The following is a 14,868-nucleotide window of genomic DNA, read 5'->3' on the forward strand; positions in this document are numbered from 1 at the left end:
GTTGTTTATAATAAAGACGAACTACTAGGTGATATGAATAGTTGTTTAATAAAGACGAACTACTAGGCGATATATGGATAATTGTTTAATAAAGACGAACTACTAGGTGATATGAATAGTTGTTTAATAAAGACGAACTACTAGGTGATATGAATAGTTGTTTAATAAAGACGAACTACTAGGTTATATATGGATAGTTGTTTAATAAAGACGAACTACTAGGTGATATATGGATAGTTGTTTAATAAAGACGAACTACTAGGTGATATGAATAGTTGTTTAATAAAGACGAACTGCTAGGTGATATATGGATAATTGTTTAATAAAGACGAACTACTAGGTGATATGGATAGTTGTTTGATAAACGCCAACTAGCAGCACATCTTTGCAAGGTCTTAATGCGTCCGACATACGTGGTCACGTGGATTACTGCAACCTGGTTCAACGAAGGTTTCAATGACAATGATGGTGCAAACATAAGCTAAAAATAAACTCCACTTATGTTTCTAAACGATCCTTAGTTGCTTTATTCTTCCCTTATAAATTAGCGAGATTTTCAGCATTTTTGACAGGCGGGGTAAGATTTCGCTAAATCAATAAAAAACGCCATCTTTTTCAGCTGCATACACAGAAAACATATCATACACATGATCTTCACTTGATGAACTATTTTGCCCACTCGCGCGTTATTTTATCCATAGAAAGAAGGAATTCTAGCTCAAAGCTATGCTATACCTATTATCCCCTTCTGATATAATTTAATATGTAAATATAATGAAAAACGTAGTCTTATACAAATAATAAATATTACGCTAAAGTTTCTACTTGCAATCCTTTACTTTCTAAGAATGCTGCATTATTAGGTTCACGACCAAGAAAATTTCTTAACATATCTTTAGCATCCTGCAAAAAAAAGGTACCACCATCATAAAAAAAAATTATAATGGTAACGAAGTAACTCGCCACGTTTTTGGGAGTTTCCATGTTGTGGCTTCGAGGAGAATGATGGGAAATAAAAGAAATAAAAAATTAAAGGTAATATATTTTAAAACAAAAATTTTACACTGTAGAACAATAAAGGGCTGTTTACACGAGCCTGGTTACCCGAGATTCAACGAAGTCTGTGATGAACCTGGACTGTGGAGTTTTAAAATAATCATTTATTGATGTCGGAATGATTACAGCGCTCCCAGGATAATGTTAACTTATTTCAATACCTCAAAGTCACTTCGTGCTTTGTTAAATCTCGGGTAAGCGGGACCATGTGAACTGCCCCTCAGTGAAATAATTTCCTGAACAAGTTGCACATCAACTGCTTGTAAAGAGTTCTGGAGATCGCTAATATATAGAGTTTGATAATATTGGTGAAAATTAATTACCATGCACTCAATATTGTATGCCTGGCAATGTCCACTCGGAAAAGGTAGCTATAAAAAAGATCCAGTCTGTTAACATTATGCACTTACCAAAGATCCACCAGGCTCCAATATACACTTCCTGTAAAGCATTCCTACGTCGCTCTTCATGATTCCCTCCTTCTTAAAGCGACTATAGAACATATCCATACTGTACACCTCACTCCACTTTAGCAGAGACAAAAAAAATGAAATGGATTTATTACAGTTGCAAATAAATGTAACTGCAAATTAACAAAAATTCTTAGTCTATGTTATATCAGACTGACTATATACATTGCATACCAAGTATCCACAATACTGTGCATCATATCCACCAGCTAAATGACCAAATGAGGCTGACATATTAGTTCCTATATATGGATACAACAGACGTTATTATCAATCTTTAAAAATACTTTTAGCATCGAGAAACCATGCCTAAAGGTGTATGTTTATATTCATAGGTGCTGTGCGAAATTGGCCTCCCCTTCCAACGGATTACAATTGAAAACAAAATTGCCAATTCAATTTATCAAGTTTTGAAATAAGGCAGCAGAGACACGCATGCGAGCCAATCTTGTTGAAAGTATTTTAATATATTAATAAACATTAACTGATGTTGACGTTTTTAATAACCTGGAGTGACTGGGACCTTCATAATCTCTTGCGACAATTGTGCCATGATACTTGCAGTGTCCGCCTAAAAAATCATAAAAATTGCGAAGGCTGCGTGGTATTTAGTTCGTGTCACGAGAGACACGTAACCGCCCAATGTTAGTCGGAGCCTGGGATTGCCTAATCTCTTACGGTAAAAAATACTACAATGTATAAGTAAGGCTAAGATAGATAATTTGTAGATTGATGGACCTTATCACGGGTGTGAATTGCTTGATCAAAGCTTCCAAGTAAAATCTAGATAAAATAAAAATAGCGAATAAGGATTAAAAATCTATGTTATATAGGAAGAGTCAGTCATAATTTGAACCTATATAGATTGGCCTTAATTTATTGGGTCTCATTTTCTTCTACAGGTAAAAGAAGAAACAATAGCTCTAAATATGAGTATCAGCAAAAATATTAAGAAACGTTAACTAAAAAAAATGCATATAAAAAATGCATATAAAAAGTTCCCCACCTGTCTTAAGTTAAACACTCCAGTATTTGCGTTGCGTGATTTTATTAACGTGTGCAGCATTTCTTCTGGTAAAGGTGAACCATCTGCAAAAATATCAACGTAAATGAACACTTTAGAAGTAGCCTATAATGATCGCATAATTCACCTTCTAATCCTAAGAAATTCTACATCATTTTCAATCCACTCAGTAATTGTGTAAAATACCTTGATAATGTGAAGACATTCTTTTCAAAGGTTCCTTTTCCCAACACCAATTTTCTAGCATCTGAGAAGGAGCTTCAACAAAATCGCGTTCCACCCTTGTACCACTAAATTTATAACACAAAAAACGCGTTATTGCTCAGCATTTGTTGCAGAAACAAAGAATTATATACGTGATTTATTACCTAAATATTGGATACATAGCTTGGGTACATAAACCATGCATCACGTGACCAAATTCATGGAAATATGTTTCAACCTGCAAAAAATATTTGAGTTACAATTTGTTTCCAAGAAAATAATATAGGACGAGTATACACACGATTTTTTCTTAGAAGAAAAAAAGTACTAATATAAAATGTGACAGAGCATATAGTTATTTTGTCCTGGGTAGATGATGCGAAGAATAACGGGTGAGCCAATGCAATCTGATTATAAATGATTTAAGAAGGAGTTGAACTAATATAACTGAACTTTTAAAATGGACTCACTTCAGTATGCATTAATAATGATGGCCGCTCCTTCGTTGGTTTCGTAAAGTTAGCCACCATGGCTGCAACTGCAAGCTAAAATAAAAACAACAAATCAACCTTAGCTTTGCTGACAGTACTAGTTTCATTGACAACGACGTCTGTGACTGAATTTATTGGATTAAATGCATGGGCAACTAGAAAATCGTTTTATATGAAGAGATGGAGAGCAACCGTCTGGGCCGGACTAGCTCTGTTTCAACAAAATATTTTTGTAATAATACTTGGTAGGAAAAATTGTGCTTTACCTGTCTAGAACCATCGACCAACTGACAGCCAGCCTAGAAAAATATGGATTCACCAATTATTCGTCCTTAACCAAAACACGTGCGTACGGTATAACCGATAGAAGTTTGGAATAATTGAATATATAGTATTTTGCATGCATCCTTTGGAACAGGGCATAAAAACCATTAACAAGGTAAAAACGATTTTGGAAATGCTCGAAAACGAAGCTCCTGCATGTGCAGTGACATGCTTATTAGTCTATGCTTCAGTTAAAGAGAACAACAGTTATATACTAACCTGTAGAGGAAAACAGGCTGCATGACCGAATTTTCCTTCTCTTGGAAATAAATCCAGATAAAAATATCCCATTAGTTTCCCAGACTCCGCATCTTTAACGCTAAACTAAAAAAAGAACAATAAAACTGAAAAAAAGAAACATAAAGATCCATGCTTTGATTAAAAGATTGGTATAAGATTACCATACGAGCTTCATCACACCAGACTGGGGGGTTGACAATTTCCTCAAATTTAAGCTTCAGAAGTTCCTAGAACAAAAAATTGTCAAGAATGAAAATAAAAACGACGTAGATTTTAGGCGAGACTTTATCCAATTTATTATAAAGGGGACTGACAAAAGCAATTGTGTGTGAATGTCTGAAACATTTATATGAGATTACTGTGGTCAGTGAGCGGCAATGAGAAAAGTGAACATGATCCCGTGTGCATGTTTTGATTAGGAGAAATCAAGATACCTGATAAATGTTCAGCAAACCTGCATGGAAAAGAAAGTGAAAAAAAAGGTTCTGTAAGTTAGTGCTGCGAATTTGTAGAGTAATGAGAGGAACAGAAGGGCCACTTGAGCATATATGCATTGTTCACGCATGTTTCATAGGCTGAAGGAATCATAAACATCTGTACCTTCAGTAACAACAGACAAAGGAAAGTATTCTTTTAGTTTATTTTGATCAACAGCATATTTTGTTTCTTCGATTCTTGTCATATAATATCTTAGATCCCAACCATTAATCTTGTTATCATTCTCATACCCAAGTTCCTTACACTATACATGTTTAAAGTAAAATAATAATCTGTGAGATTATCGTAATAATTCTGATCGTAATAATTCTGATTGTAATAATTCCAACAAGTTATTTGGCCAGTTTATCCTACACTAATGAAAAGGGAAACGTGATTAATAGAAAAGTAGCTAGAGTCGTAAAAAATATACTTCGTGGAATTATTTCACAGAACAGAATGGCATGACCGTTTTTAAATAAGAGAGTTTTGTAAGAAAGGGAAACAAGAGAGAAAATCTTTCAACAAAACACGGAACAAACTTCTCGACAGTGTGTTGTAATTATATTTTATATCCACCCAAAAAAACTTGGAGATTGAGTAGTGCAATGATGATGCCTCAGAAATTTAATCCATTTTATTCCTCTCACTAATTCTTATCGTTTCTCTGATACTGATATGAATATTCTTGTGAGGTATCCGTATTGAAGTACTAAATTACCTCCTCCGCTTTTAGCTCGAGCATTGACTGAAGATCATCCTCGCCCAGCGGTGTCATTTTCTGAGTTAAATCTGAGAGAAAATTAGATACTTTCTCAGGAGTTTCAGCCATTCTCATCTAAAACCAATTACAACATATATATTGGTGAAAGCTATAAGAATAGTGCATCGAATTGAAAGAAAAATCAACAAAGAGGCACAAGGAGATACAATGCCGTCAATGATCCTTGGAAATAACAGCATTGTACATACCGTCAGCAATTTATCGTTTGACACTGCCGTACGCATGGTGACAATATTTGAATAAGCAAATACGTAAAATATGTTTACCTCCAAAACATAACTCGAGTGCGTTGGATATCCAAGTATTGTCGCCATCTGAAGAAAGCTCACAATGAAATAATCTCAAGGCACGAGTAAGAATGGTTTTGATTTAATCAGGAGACCGGGGTCAGACAGGAATTCGGGTCAGGTCAGTATCTTTAATGACCCCCTTTTGCCCGGCCATTGCGGTCGTAAACTGCAATGAATATACAAGTCCCCCAAAATATTGATTTTATTCACAAGAAATTTGTTATATAAGCTTTTAATATCGAGAATTTCGTTCAATTCTTCAAATCTTTATTTTAAACTTCGTATTCCCGAGCGAATTTTGAATTTGAATGATCAAAAAATTAAAATAGACAAAAACACAGAGAATTGATTCATGTATGCTCAGATCTTCGACATGAATAATCCTGGATCGTGCCTACTGATGTTCGGCGGAAACATTTGAAAGACTTTCGTGGTTCCAGTGAACAAGTAACACACACGACCAACAGCCAGAACAATGCAGCTCTTTTCATATCAATTGCGCTTGCATGCACAAAAATATAAATGGTACTTTTGAAGAAAATGCCATATGATTGATATGGGATAAAAATCTTACTTTTTGTCGTAATTCTACCAGTTCCTCCAAGATTGCAGTATTTTCCTTCAAACATCTAAGAAAAAAAGCAACTATGACCCGTGAATACTTCTTGTAAATATACATATAAGATTGTTAACTTTCCGAGTCAGAAAAATAATTCATGTCATTCGCATGCACAATATTTTTCACTTTAGTAAAATACAAATATCGCTTTATTTTTGAGCCGATGAAAGGTGTTCCTCACTTGCAAATACGGTAAATTCAGGTCTTTCTACTTTCATGTCACTATAAGTACTTATGCATGAGCAAAAACTACACCTGGAATTAAATGCTTTCTCCAACGTTTGTCTTGTTTGAGGATTAGAGGCTTTTCGCATACAAGGAAAGTAATGAGGATACTTCAACGTGACCTTTCGTCGTCCATCCTCGCTCTAAATAGATGTCAGAGATGATATAGTACATCATGTGATTCAATTCGGGAGACAAGTCGGATTCTGAACAACGATGTCAATTAGTATCACAACTACTTATTGATACAATCTTTATCACGAAGTGGAGTAATGTGAAATCTTTATGAATACAGTGATGTCAATGAATTTTATTAGAGAGACATCTATCTATGACATGAATTGGAGTAATGCAAAGCCTTTATGAATAAACCAAGTGACTTGTATGAAGTGCGGGGGACACAGTTGGGCATTGGCCTAAATGCGACTCCGAGACAAGGCATTAATCCCACCCTTTTTGTGCCTGCCTTACCTTATCAAGACTCTCTATGAACTCCGATGGCAGTCCAGCTGCAATTTGATTTAATTAAGTTTATCAGTTAAGTCAGTGGTCACTATATACCGTCACATTTTGCATTTGTTAAATGCAAGAGCATGAACTATTTCTTTTCAATAATACACATTTTAATACACATTTTAATACACAGTCATAATATTTATAATATTCTTCTTAAGCGCAACCACTGTACGCAACATACCAAGCTCGTCTTCAGAAAACTCTAAAATTGTGTTTTCTTCATTTAAATTCTTTCCAAAATCAATTCCAAGATCACTGATTCTTTTTTTGATCTCCTTTATTTCATCTCTAACTTCTTGCGATAGATGCAGACCTAAATGACATAACATAGCAACCACATTACTTTGGCCAGAGGAAAGAATCCTGCCACTATATTGTGCATACTTGCAGATCTGGGGGAGTTTATTTAATACATAGTATAAAGCTATAAGTCACACAGTGATTTTTCTCCTGTTGCATAAGCCTTTAATCAGTGACTAGGGAAGAAAACTCCACCCTCTGACCTAAGTGCATTAGAAAGATGATATGGGATGTTGTTCCAAGGTTGGTCAATTTATAAAATATAAAGGTCTTTACAAACCATTTCTTTTTCCCAATTTAATTAGTCGTTCTAAATATCTTTCAGACTCTGGCTCTTTAAATGGCTCTTTTTTGTTTTGCTAAAAAAGGCACATATTTTATCAACTGTATAGTGTAAAATATATCAGCCAAAAGGGAATATATTGCAAAATACCTGAAGAGACACAAGGTTTGAAAAAACATCTTCCCTCATGCTGTGAAAAAGGATAAACAGTTCACAATGAAGCATGGGTGGAACTACTACAAATTTGACTAGTGCATTTAATACATAGAACCAGAACTTCTCTTAAACTTATTATTGCCTATCTCATCTTTCAATACAATAAATAGCTATCATATTTATATTAATGTAAATAATACAGTAGGTAATGTAAATGTAAAAAAAACTATTTTACTATTTTATCACTATTTTTAATTTTTTACTTTAACTGTTGTTCACCTTTGCAGTTTTTATTTACCTCATTTCAACTTCAAATTCTGACATCTTTTTATCAGAGAGTGTGCTGGCCTCACGGATTTCCTTATCTAGGACATTATAAGGAATACACTTAATTTTAATCAGACTTACTATTTTTCTTTGTAAGCAACACAACACATAAATTTGAATAACATGTGCTGATGTTTTCCATTAGTGTGGTAATGACAATGGTAAGTGAAACCTCAAAAAACATTTGACTAAAGCTCTTTTTGCATACACTAGTATATATTATAAAGTCCTTGTCTTCATACAAGGGAAGGGACCAGGATCAAAGATAGCAAAGGATTTTAGTACAAGCTGATCGAGTTATTATTTGGCTAGTAACAGTATTGGACATTCACATACATTTTCTATTGTTCAAGTAATCACTATGTAGGAGTTACTCTTGATGGAAAATATTTTTCAATGATATCAGGTAATGTTTTTCACACAAAAACAGAATAATACCTGGTGAAACATGTTGTGGAAATTCTAGAATACTTTGCATTGTTTTATGATATGCCATATGTTCTCCTAAAACCTGCAATACATAATAATCACAAATCACAAATACATAATAATACACAATAACCACAAATCACTTTTATAGACTAGTTACATATTCAGGATATTTATAATTACCAAAAGGTAACATTAATATTCCATGTAGAGTGTGTGCCTAATACCAAATCTTAGAATTTTAAAACATTACACATTGATGTAGGCAAAGTATTGTACCTTAATTGTATTCTCAAAACAAACATCTTCCTGCTTTAAAGATCCAATTTGATCATAAACCTTTCTAGTTCTCACAATAAGTTTATCCGTTTCCTGGCTTATTTCTGATGCCGACAACGTCCAGTCTAAATTGGATATTCCCACTATATCTGCCATTTTTGCAGTACAGTCGTTTAGAAACAAAAATGACACACCCAAGTGTAAAAAATACAGTACAATGTTTGCCTTTTTGTACTGATTTGCACCTGCAATTGTTTATAGTGATAAACAAATGTTCTCACAGTCACACGTGTTTGAAAACTGTCACAGTGCACAATCGTTGGATGTCGTAGGCTCGACCACGGCTCGACACTTCCACGACGCATGTCGAACATTAACCACTTGATCATGATAGAAGAGACTGAAGAGTTTGTGTTGTATATATAAACATGGCAGAAAAAAAGAAGCGAAATTTACGGGATGAAACGCATAAAAAGGTGTCTCGTAGATTAAGCGGGAATATGACACCTGTTGTACAGTCAGAGAAAGGAAAGTTGAAGATTGGTAATTATATTTTGGGGACAACGCTAGGACATGGAACATTTGGCAAAGTAAAACGTAAGGAAAAATATGCATCCATGTTTTCATGTTATAATGCAATATAAATAATAATTTACGTATCTGTTTTGTTTTAGCTTCACTTGTAATCTTTAGTTATAAAGCTAATCTCGTTTAATATAGTAATTTCATTGCTGTAATACATTAATTACCACATTAATTCTTGCTCCATTGCAAGTACACACCAATCACCAATGAATACAGCCAGCCGTAGTATATTATAATCATCCCAATTAGTTTGGGACCTGTTTTTATAGAACTTAGTTCCTGCTTTATTCTGGTTAACATATACCTGTCTGCAACTTTCCTGTGGCCTAGAACTACAAGGTTGAATTGAATGTGTGTTTATATATCCCTCTTTAGTTGCTGAACATCAATTGACCAGGCACAAAGTGGCCGTGAAAGTTTTAAACCGTCAGAAAATTAAAAGCCTGGATGTTGTTGGTAAAATCAGACGAGAAATAACAAATCTCAAATTGTTTCGTCATCCTCATATCATTAAACTGTAAGGAGAAATATATGTGTCTTCATTTTGTTAGCTAATTTGAAATTGGTAAATGTATAATTGTATGTTTATAGACCTGTTCAATATGATACAATTTTCTAACTTGTAGCTACCAAGTGATTAGCACACCTACAGATATATTTATGATTATGGAATATGTGTCTGGTGGGGAATTATTTGAGTACATTCTAAAACATGGAAAGGTACATAACTTTTGTATATATAAAAAAATTATGTAACATCACTTCAATGAGGTATGAAATTATCCTATTGTTTGATTTGGTTATCTTATGGTACCTGTGAATTATACTGTGGAATACATGGTATAATTTTACAGTTTTTATATACATAATAATCCAGATTTGTATATAGTACTGTATGTATATATATTGTAAACCATAGTGGCATATAGTAACAGTATTTCCTTCTGTATTTCCTTGTAGTCAGAGGAAAGTGATGCAAGAAAATTTTTCCAACAAATTATTTCTGGTGTTGATTATTGCCACAGACATATGGTGGTTCACAGGTGTGTAAAAACAAATCCTCTCTGCTCTATAACTACAAAAAACAATAAGGATACAGTTGAAACAGTTAGCCATGTCTCTCTCTCTCTTTAACTAACCAAGCTATTAATTTTTTATTACTAGAGATCTTAAACCTGAAAATCTGTTACTGGATGAGCATGGCAATGTTCGAATTGCAGATTTTGGTCTTAGTAATATGATGCAAGATGGTGAATTTCTGAGAACAAGTTGTGGATCACCAAATTATGCAGCACCTGAAGTTATATCAGGAAAGTAAGAATTGAAATGTATATGTTTCTTACTTCCTTTTATGATGTTTAATTTTTGTGCATTTTTTATTCAGGTATATCTATATATATATGATATTCCTTGATTTTTATTCAGGTATATCTATATATATGATATTCCTTCTAGGGAATTTATTGCTCACTTATGCAGTAGTGTACATGATATTTGTAATCAACTGACTTACCTATAATGTTTTCTTGTAGATTATATGCAGGACCAGAAGTAGATGTCTGGAGTTGTGGTGTCATTTTATATGCTCTTCTTTGTGGCACTGTAAGTTTGAAGTTGGTATTAATGGATTTTATTGCTTTTTGGTGTGCTTATATACATTGTATACATTCCTATATACAATTGATACTATACTTTAGAAACAATAATTTGACCCAGTTTCATGTCTGATGCAATGGCAACATATTCAGAATGACCGTGCCTCACTCTATTTTATATCCCCTATAGCTGCCATTTGATGATGATCATATACCAACTTTGTTTAGAAAAATAAAAAGTAAGTACTACCATGATAATTATCACTCTTAAATTGTACCCATGAAACATTTACTCCACATTAATATTTGCTCATGTTTTTGCAGGTGGTATATTTCACACTCCAGATCATTTAAGTCCTGAAGCAGTCAGCCTAATTTCAACAATGTTGAATGTGGATCCTGTAAAAAGAGCAACTATACAGCAAATCAAGTAGGAAAATATATATGGAAAATACATGCAGTTTTAATTTTGTGAATGATACATATAATTTATTGTCTGTTTGTAGGAATCATGACTGGTTTAAAGTTGATCTACCAGTTTATTTGTTTACTGAAACATTCCATCCAACAACTCCAGATACAGATGCTGTGGAACATATTTGTGAGGTAAAATATGAATTGCTTGACAATGGAATGCACATCTCTGTGCATATGTAACACTAAACATCCTTATACTAACCAGATTCCATTTTGGAAAGAAATTCAGAGGCGAATAAATTCTGAAAGAAAATATTGGACATTAGACAAGCTTGTCAAGATGAACTATAAATATGAAACTTAAAACTCATCTTTCATAGAGATTTGATGTGACAGAAAAAGATGTTATTGCTGCAATAAACAATGAGGACCCACATAATCAACTAAAGATTGCGTACCATCTTATATTGGATAACAGAAATATCATTGAAACAGGTGAGGAGCACACAAATGTATGAAATGTGGGAAATTTTAAAAGGTGAATAAAAACATTCAAGCACACTATTTTTTAGCATTCAAACGTCAGACACAACCTGATATTGCAATGTATTCTGTACCTGATCAGAAAGTGGTAGAACCTGAGGTAATTTATATGTATTTAGTAGAAAGTTATTCTGCAAGGTGTGCAAACGGGAATGAAAGTTTATATAAAATGTACTGTTTATATAATACTACTGTATTTTAAGTTTTTAACAAAACTATCTCTAGAAGGGCCTTCATTATTTCAGCAGATCTACCAGTTTTCCCGAATTAACATTATGCAATGCTTACCAAAATTTAACCGGCCTTTAAAATCAGAGCCACGTGTATCTACTAATCTCTTGTTATCTGTATAATGTCAGATGAATTCAGTGCCCAAGCCAACATGTCTGTCTACTCTTGAACGGAAGATACCAGGTACTGTACGACAGTTACTGTAGTCCGGCTATCTCCATTGAATCTTTTCTAGATGTTTCACTATTTACCATTCATCAATTTCTTTTGTTTTTCCAGCCGATACTCCTCCCACTCCTTCGAAGAAACATCCTTATATTAAGTTAGCTAGCACAAAGAAACCAAAATGGCACTTAGGTTTGTCGTTATACTGACTAATAATAATTGCAAGTATTGCTTTTGGAAATGTTTAATTTCATATTCGAAGCTTCGTTGGTTCCACTGATAGATAATTCAACCAAAAGTTAAACTGAACGAGTAAATAACGATAATATAAATTGATTATATACTTTAACCAGTATACATTGTAGGTAACCATTCTTGTATATAACAGTACAACATACACTCCACGCAGGTATTCGATCACAAAGCAAACCTCAGGATATTATGGGAGAAGTGTACAAAGCTATGGTGTCGTTAGGATATGTATGGATATTATCTTGCTCTTTATGATGCTGTTTAAACCAATCTAAGATAGTTGTACCTCTAGTAAGCTTGGTGTATTTTGTATATTTCGTTGATGAATTAAACCATTCTTGTGTTTTAGTCGTGGAAAATCATCAACCCTTTTAATCTCCGAGTTATTCGGGAAAACGAAGTAACTAGGAAGAGTGTAAGTAATTTCTTTTTTTAAAAATTATTCTCGAAGTGCCAGAAATTATTTTTCTCACAAAGTCGTAGAAGGTTGAGAAATTTCTCTTTACCTTCCATCCTCGAAATCTTGTTAAAACACTCAATGTTTCATGATCAACCCCTCCTTCAGTGTAAAGAAATACGCTTACGTTTCATTGCTATCCCCGGTTCTACCTGCAGATTAAAATCGCAATCCAGTTATATCAAGTGGACTCACGGAGCTATCTTCTGGATTTCAAAAGTTTACCTTTGGAGAGTGAATCATCTTCGCCTCGCTCCAGATCCGGCAGTGCTTCGGCGCATTCGTCATACAGTAATCTTAGCAATGCTAGTGACTCTGCGGGATCGAACTATGTTGTAGCACATCATACAATGGAATTCTTAGAAATGTGTGCGGACTTAATTATAGCGTTAGCATGTTAGTTAGAAGTGTTTGCGGTATGTATACAGTGGCTATATTACAATGTGCTAGTCTGTGGTGACCGTGGTGTATCTAATGACCTACATTAAAAAGTATAGGGTGGAGCATTAAGCATGGGTGCATCATCATGCAGTTAAGATGTGCCTTATGTCTCGTTTTGAATGACCTCAATTCATAATCAATGAGGCAAATATATACCCTGAGACTTGACACTGGGCAGTCAAGATTAGAGATTTTATACCAACGTGTAACAGTGTGAAAATAGGTTACTAATCATTGTAAATAATACAATACATATAATCAAAGTGTAAAAATTGTGAACAATCTCCAATAGAAAATGTGTTAAAAGATTGTGTGTATATACCCACATTATAACGGGAAAACATTAAAAGATAGGCAAAGTAAAATTATCGCATTTCTCTGTTCCTTGTTCTCCTACTTTTAACTCAACTAGAATAAACCTGACGAAATTGTACGATCAAATTAAATAATTTTAACACACTTAACTGGTATAATGCATTGAACTGGTATAATGTAAATGAAATGTGGTTCCAATCATATATGGTTCAGACCGATATGGACAATACTTTATATGTAGTGAGCATCAAACCTCTCACTGCGGAAATTGTATCTATGGTAACGCCCCTTCAAATCTGGGCAAGCGCCACTATCGACGTCACAATGAGATGATTAATTCTGACGAAACAATCATTCACGCAAGTGCTAGCGCAGAAATTTACCGAAAATGGACGTCGTTTTGTGTAGATTGCAGTCTATTCGACGTTCCCTTGAAATTGTGAATACATTATCTGCAGAGGGGGAGAAGAAGATTCAAAAACAGCTTCTTAATATTCATAAAATATTAAACTCACGAGAAACAAGCGATGAAGAGAGAAAAAAGGCACGTCATGAAGTACTTCTCATGTTGAATGAAATTGAAAGTTTTCTTTACACACCAGTTGTCAGTCACTTGATAACATGTTTAAATACCAAAGGCAAAGAGCAAGAAAATTGCACGCCTTATGACATGGAGTTAAAACAGGAGGTCAGTGCAAGTCCTTCCCAAAACGCTGAAGTGAAGGAAAAATTAGCGAAAGTGAGTGAAAAGATACGCGTAGATCAGGAAAGTAAAGGTTTAGGTGATTATTACTGGGAAGTTAAAAAAAGCAGAATCCACAGTCTGTTGGGTGATTCCAGTTTGAGATTTGATAATAGAAGTCTTGCAAGAAGCCAATGGAAATCTTCGTCATCAGATTTTCGTTCTACAATAACCGATGTACAACTATCCACTAAGGACCCTGATATCTCACATGTATCGCGCTCGTCAAGAAAACATGCTCAGAAATATTCTCAGAAGTTTATAGATGCGTTTTGGGGACTAGACGAGGACAAATGTATAGTTAAAGACAAAAAGTGGAAGAATGGAGAAACGATTTGTGTTTTGAACTGTAAAAGTGAGCTGCGAAAACTAACAGAATTTTTGAAACAAAGGAAAGAAGTTTGTTCATTTTTTATCGAAAGGAAGCCAAAAGGTCAAGCTGGATGTAAAGGAACATGGCTAACTCCTGCATATTCACCACCGTTAGTCGTAAAATATGGATCACCTGCAAAACGTTAACTTTTTAATGACAGTTTTCTTCGAATTCACAAGTAAGTGAACAGACAAGATTATAAGATTAGTGAACAGACAAAATATATGTATGAAAATTTGTTTTATGAAATTTGCTTAT

The 14,868-nt window shown here is 34.1% G+C and overlaps 2 protein-coding genes across 2 annotated transcripts; one reads left to right on the forward strand and one right to left on the reverse strand.

The window, feature by feature from the left end:
• Positions 1 to 214: 214 nt before the first annotated feature.
• LOC114526239 (thimet oligopeptidase-like) lies at positions 215 to 8,788 on the reverse strand. The gene is made up of 25 exons (XM_028547775.1): positions 8,495 to 8,788; positions 8,225 to 8,297; positions 7,758 to 7,824; positions 7,454 to 7,493; positions 7,301 to 7,379; positions 6,902 to 7,033; positions 6,676 to 6,713; positions 6,235 to 6,347; positions 5,935 to 5,989; positions 5,337 to 5,384; positions 5,008 to 5,124; positions 4,410 to 4,551; positions 4,244 to 4,263; positions 3,971 to 4,036; positions 3,789 to 3,893; positions 3,512 to 3,544; positions 3,225 to 3,299; positions 2,919 to 2,992; positions 2,737 to 2,840; positions 2,533 to 2,615; positions 2,265 to 2,309; positions 2,034 to 2,097; positions 1,701 to 1,768; positions 1,467 to 1,583; positions 215 to 903 (listed from the first exon to the last, which is right to left on the reverse strand). Exons 1-25 carry the CDS (start codon positions 8,648 to 8,650, stop codon positions 808 to 810), a joined length of 2,010 nt encoding a protein of 669 aa, XP_028403576.1. The 5' UTR covers positions 8,651 to 8,788; the 3' UTR covers positions 215 to 807.
• Positions 8,789 to 8,828: 40 nt separating this feature from the next.
• LOC114526240 (5'-AMP-activated protein kinase catalytic subunit alpha-2-like) lies at positions 8,829 to 13,611 on the forward strand. Its single transcript, XM_028547776.1, has 16 exons — positions 8,829 to 9,091; positions 9,455 to 9,596; positions 9,706 to 9,799; positions 10,040 to 10,122; positions 10,244 to 10,393; positions 10,612 to 10,681; positions 10,865 to 10,913; positions 10,999 to 11,104; positions 11,181 to 11,280; positions 11,472 to 11,586; positions 11,664 to 11,734; positions 11,994 to 12,048; positions 12,145 to 12,222; positions 12,440 to 12,510; positions 12,632 to 12,697; positions 12,898 to 13,611. Exons 1-16 carry the CDS (start codon positions 8,923 to 8,925, stop codon positions 13,138 to 13,140), a joined length of 1,662 nt encoding a protein of 553 aa, XP_028403577.1. The 5' UTR covers positions 8,829 to 8,922; the 3' UTR covers positions 13,141 to 13,611.
• The last annotated feature ends 1,257 nt before the right edge of the window (positions 13,612 to 14,868 follow it).

The sequence above is a fragment of the Dendronephthya gigantea genome, unplaced genomic scaffold (genome assembly GCF_004324835.1).
Source record: "Dendronephthya gigantea isolate DGI-Jeju-01 unplaced genomic scaffold, DenGig_1.0 000038F, whole genome shotgun sequence".
Lineage (NCBI taxonomy): Eukaryota > Metazoa > Cnidaria > Anthozoa > Malacalcyonacea > Nephtheidae > Dendronephthya > Dendronephthya gigantea.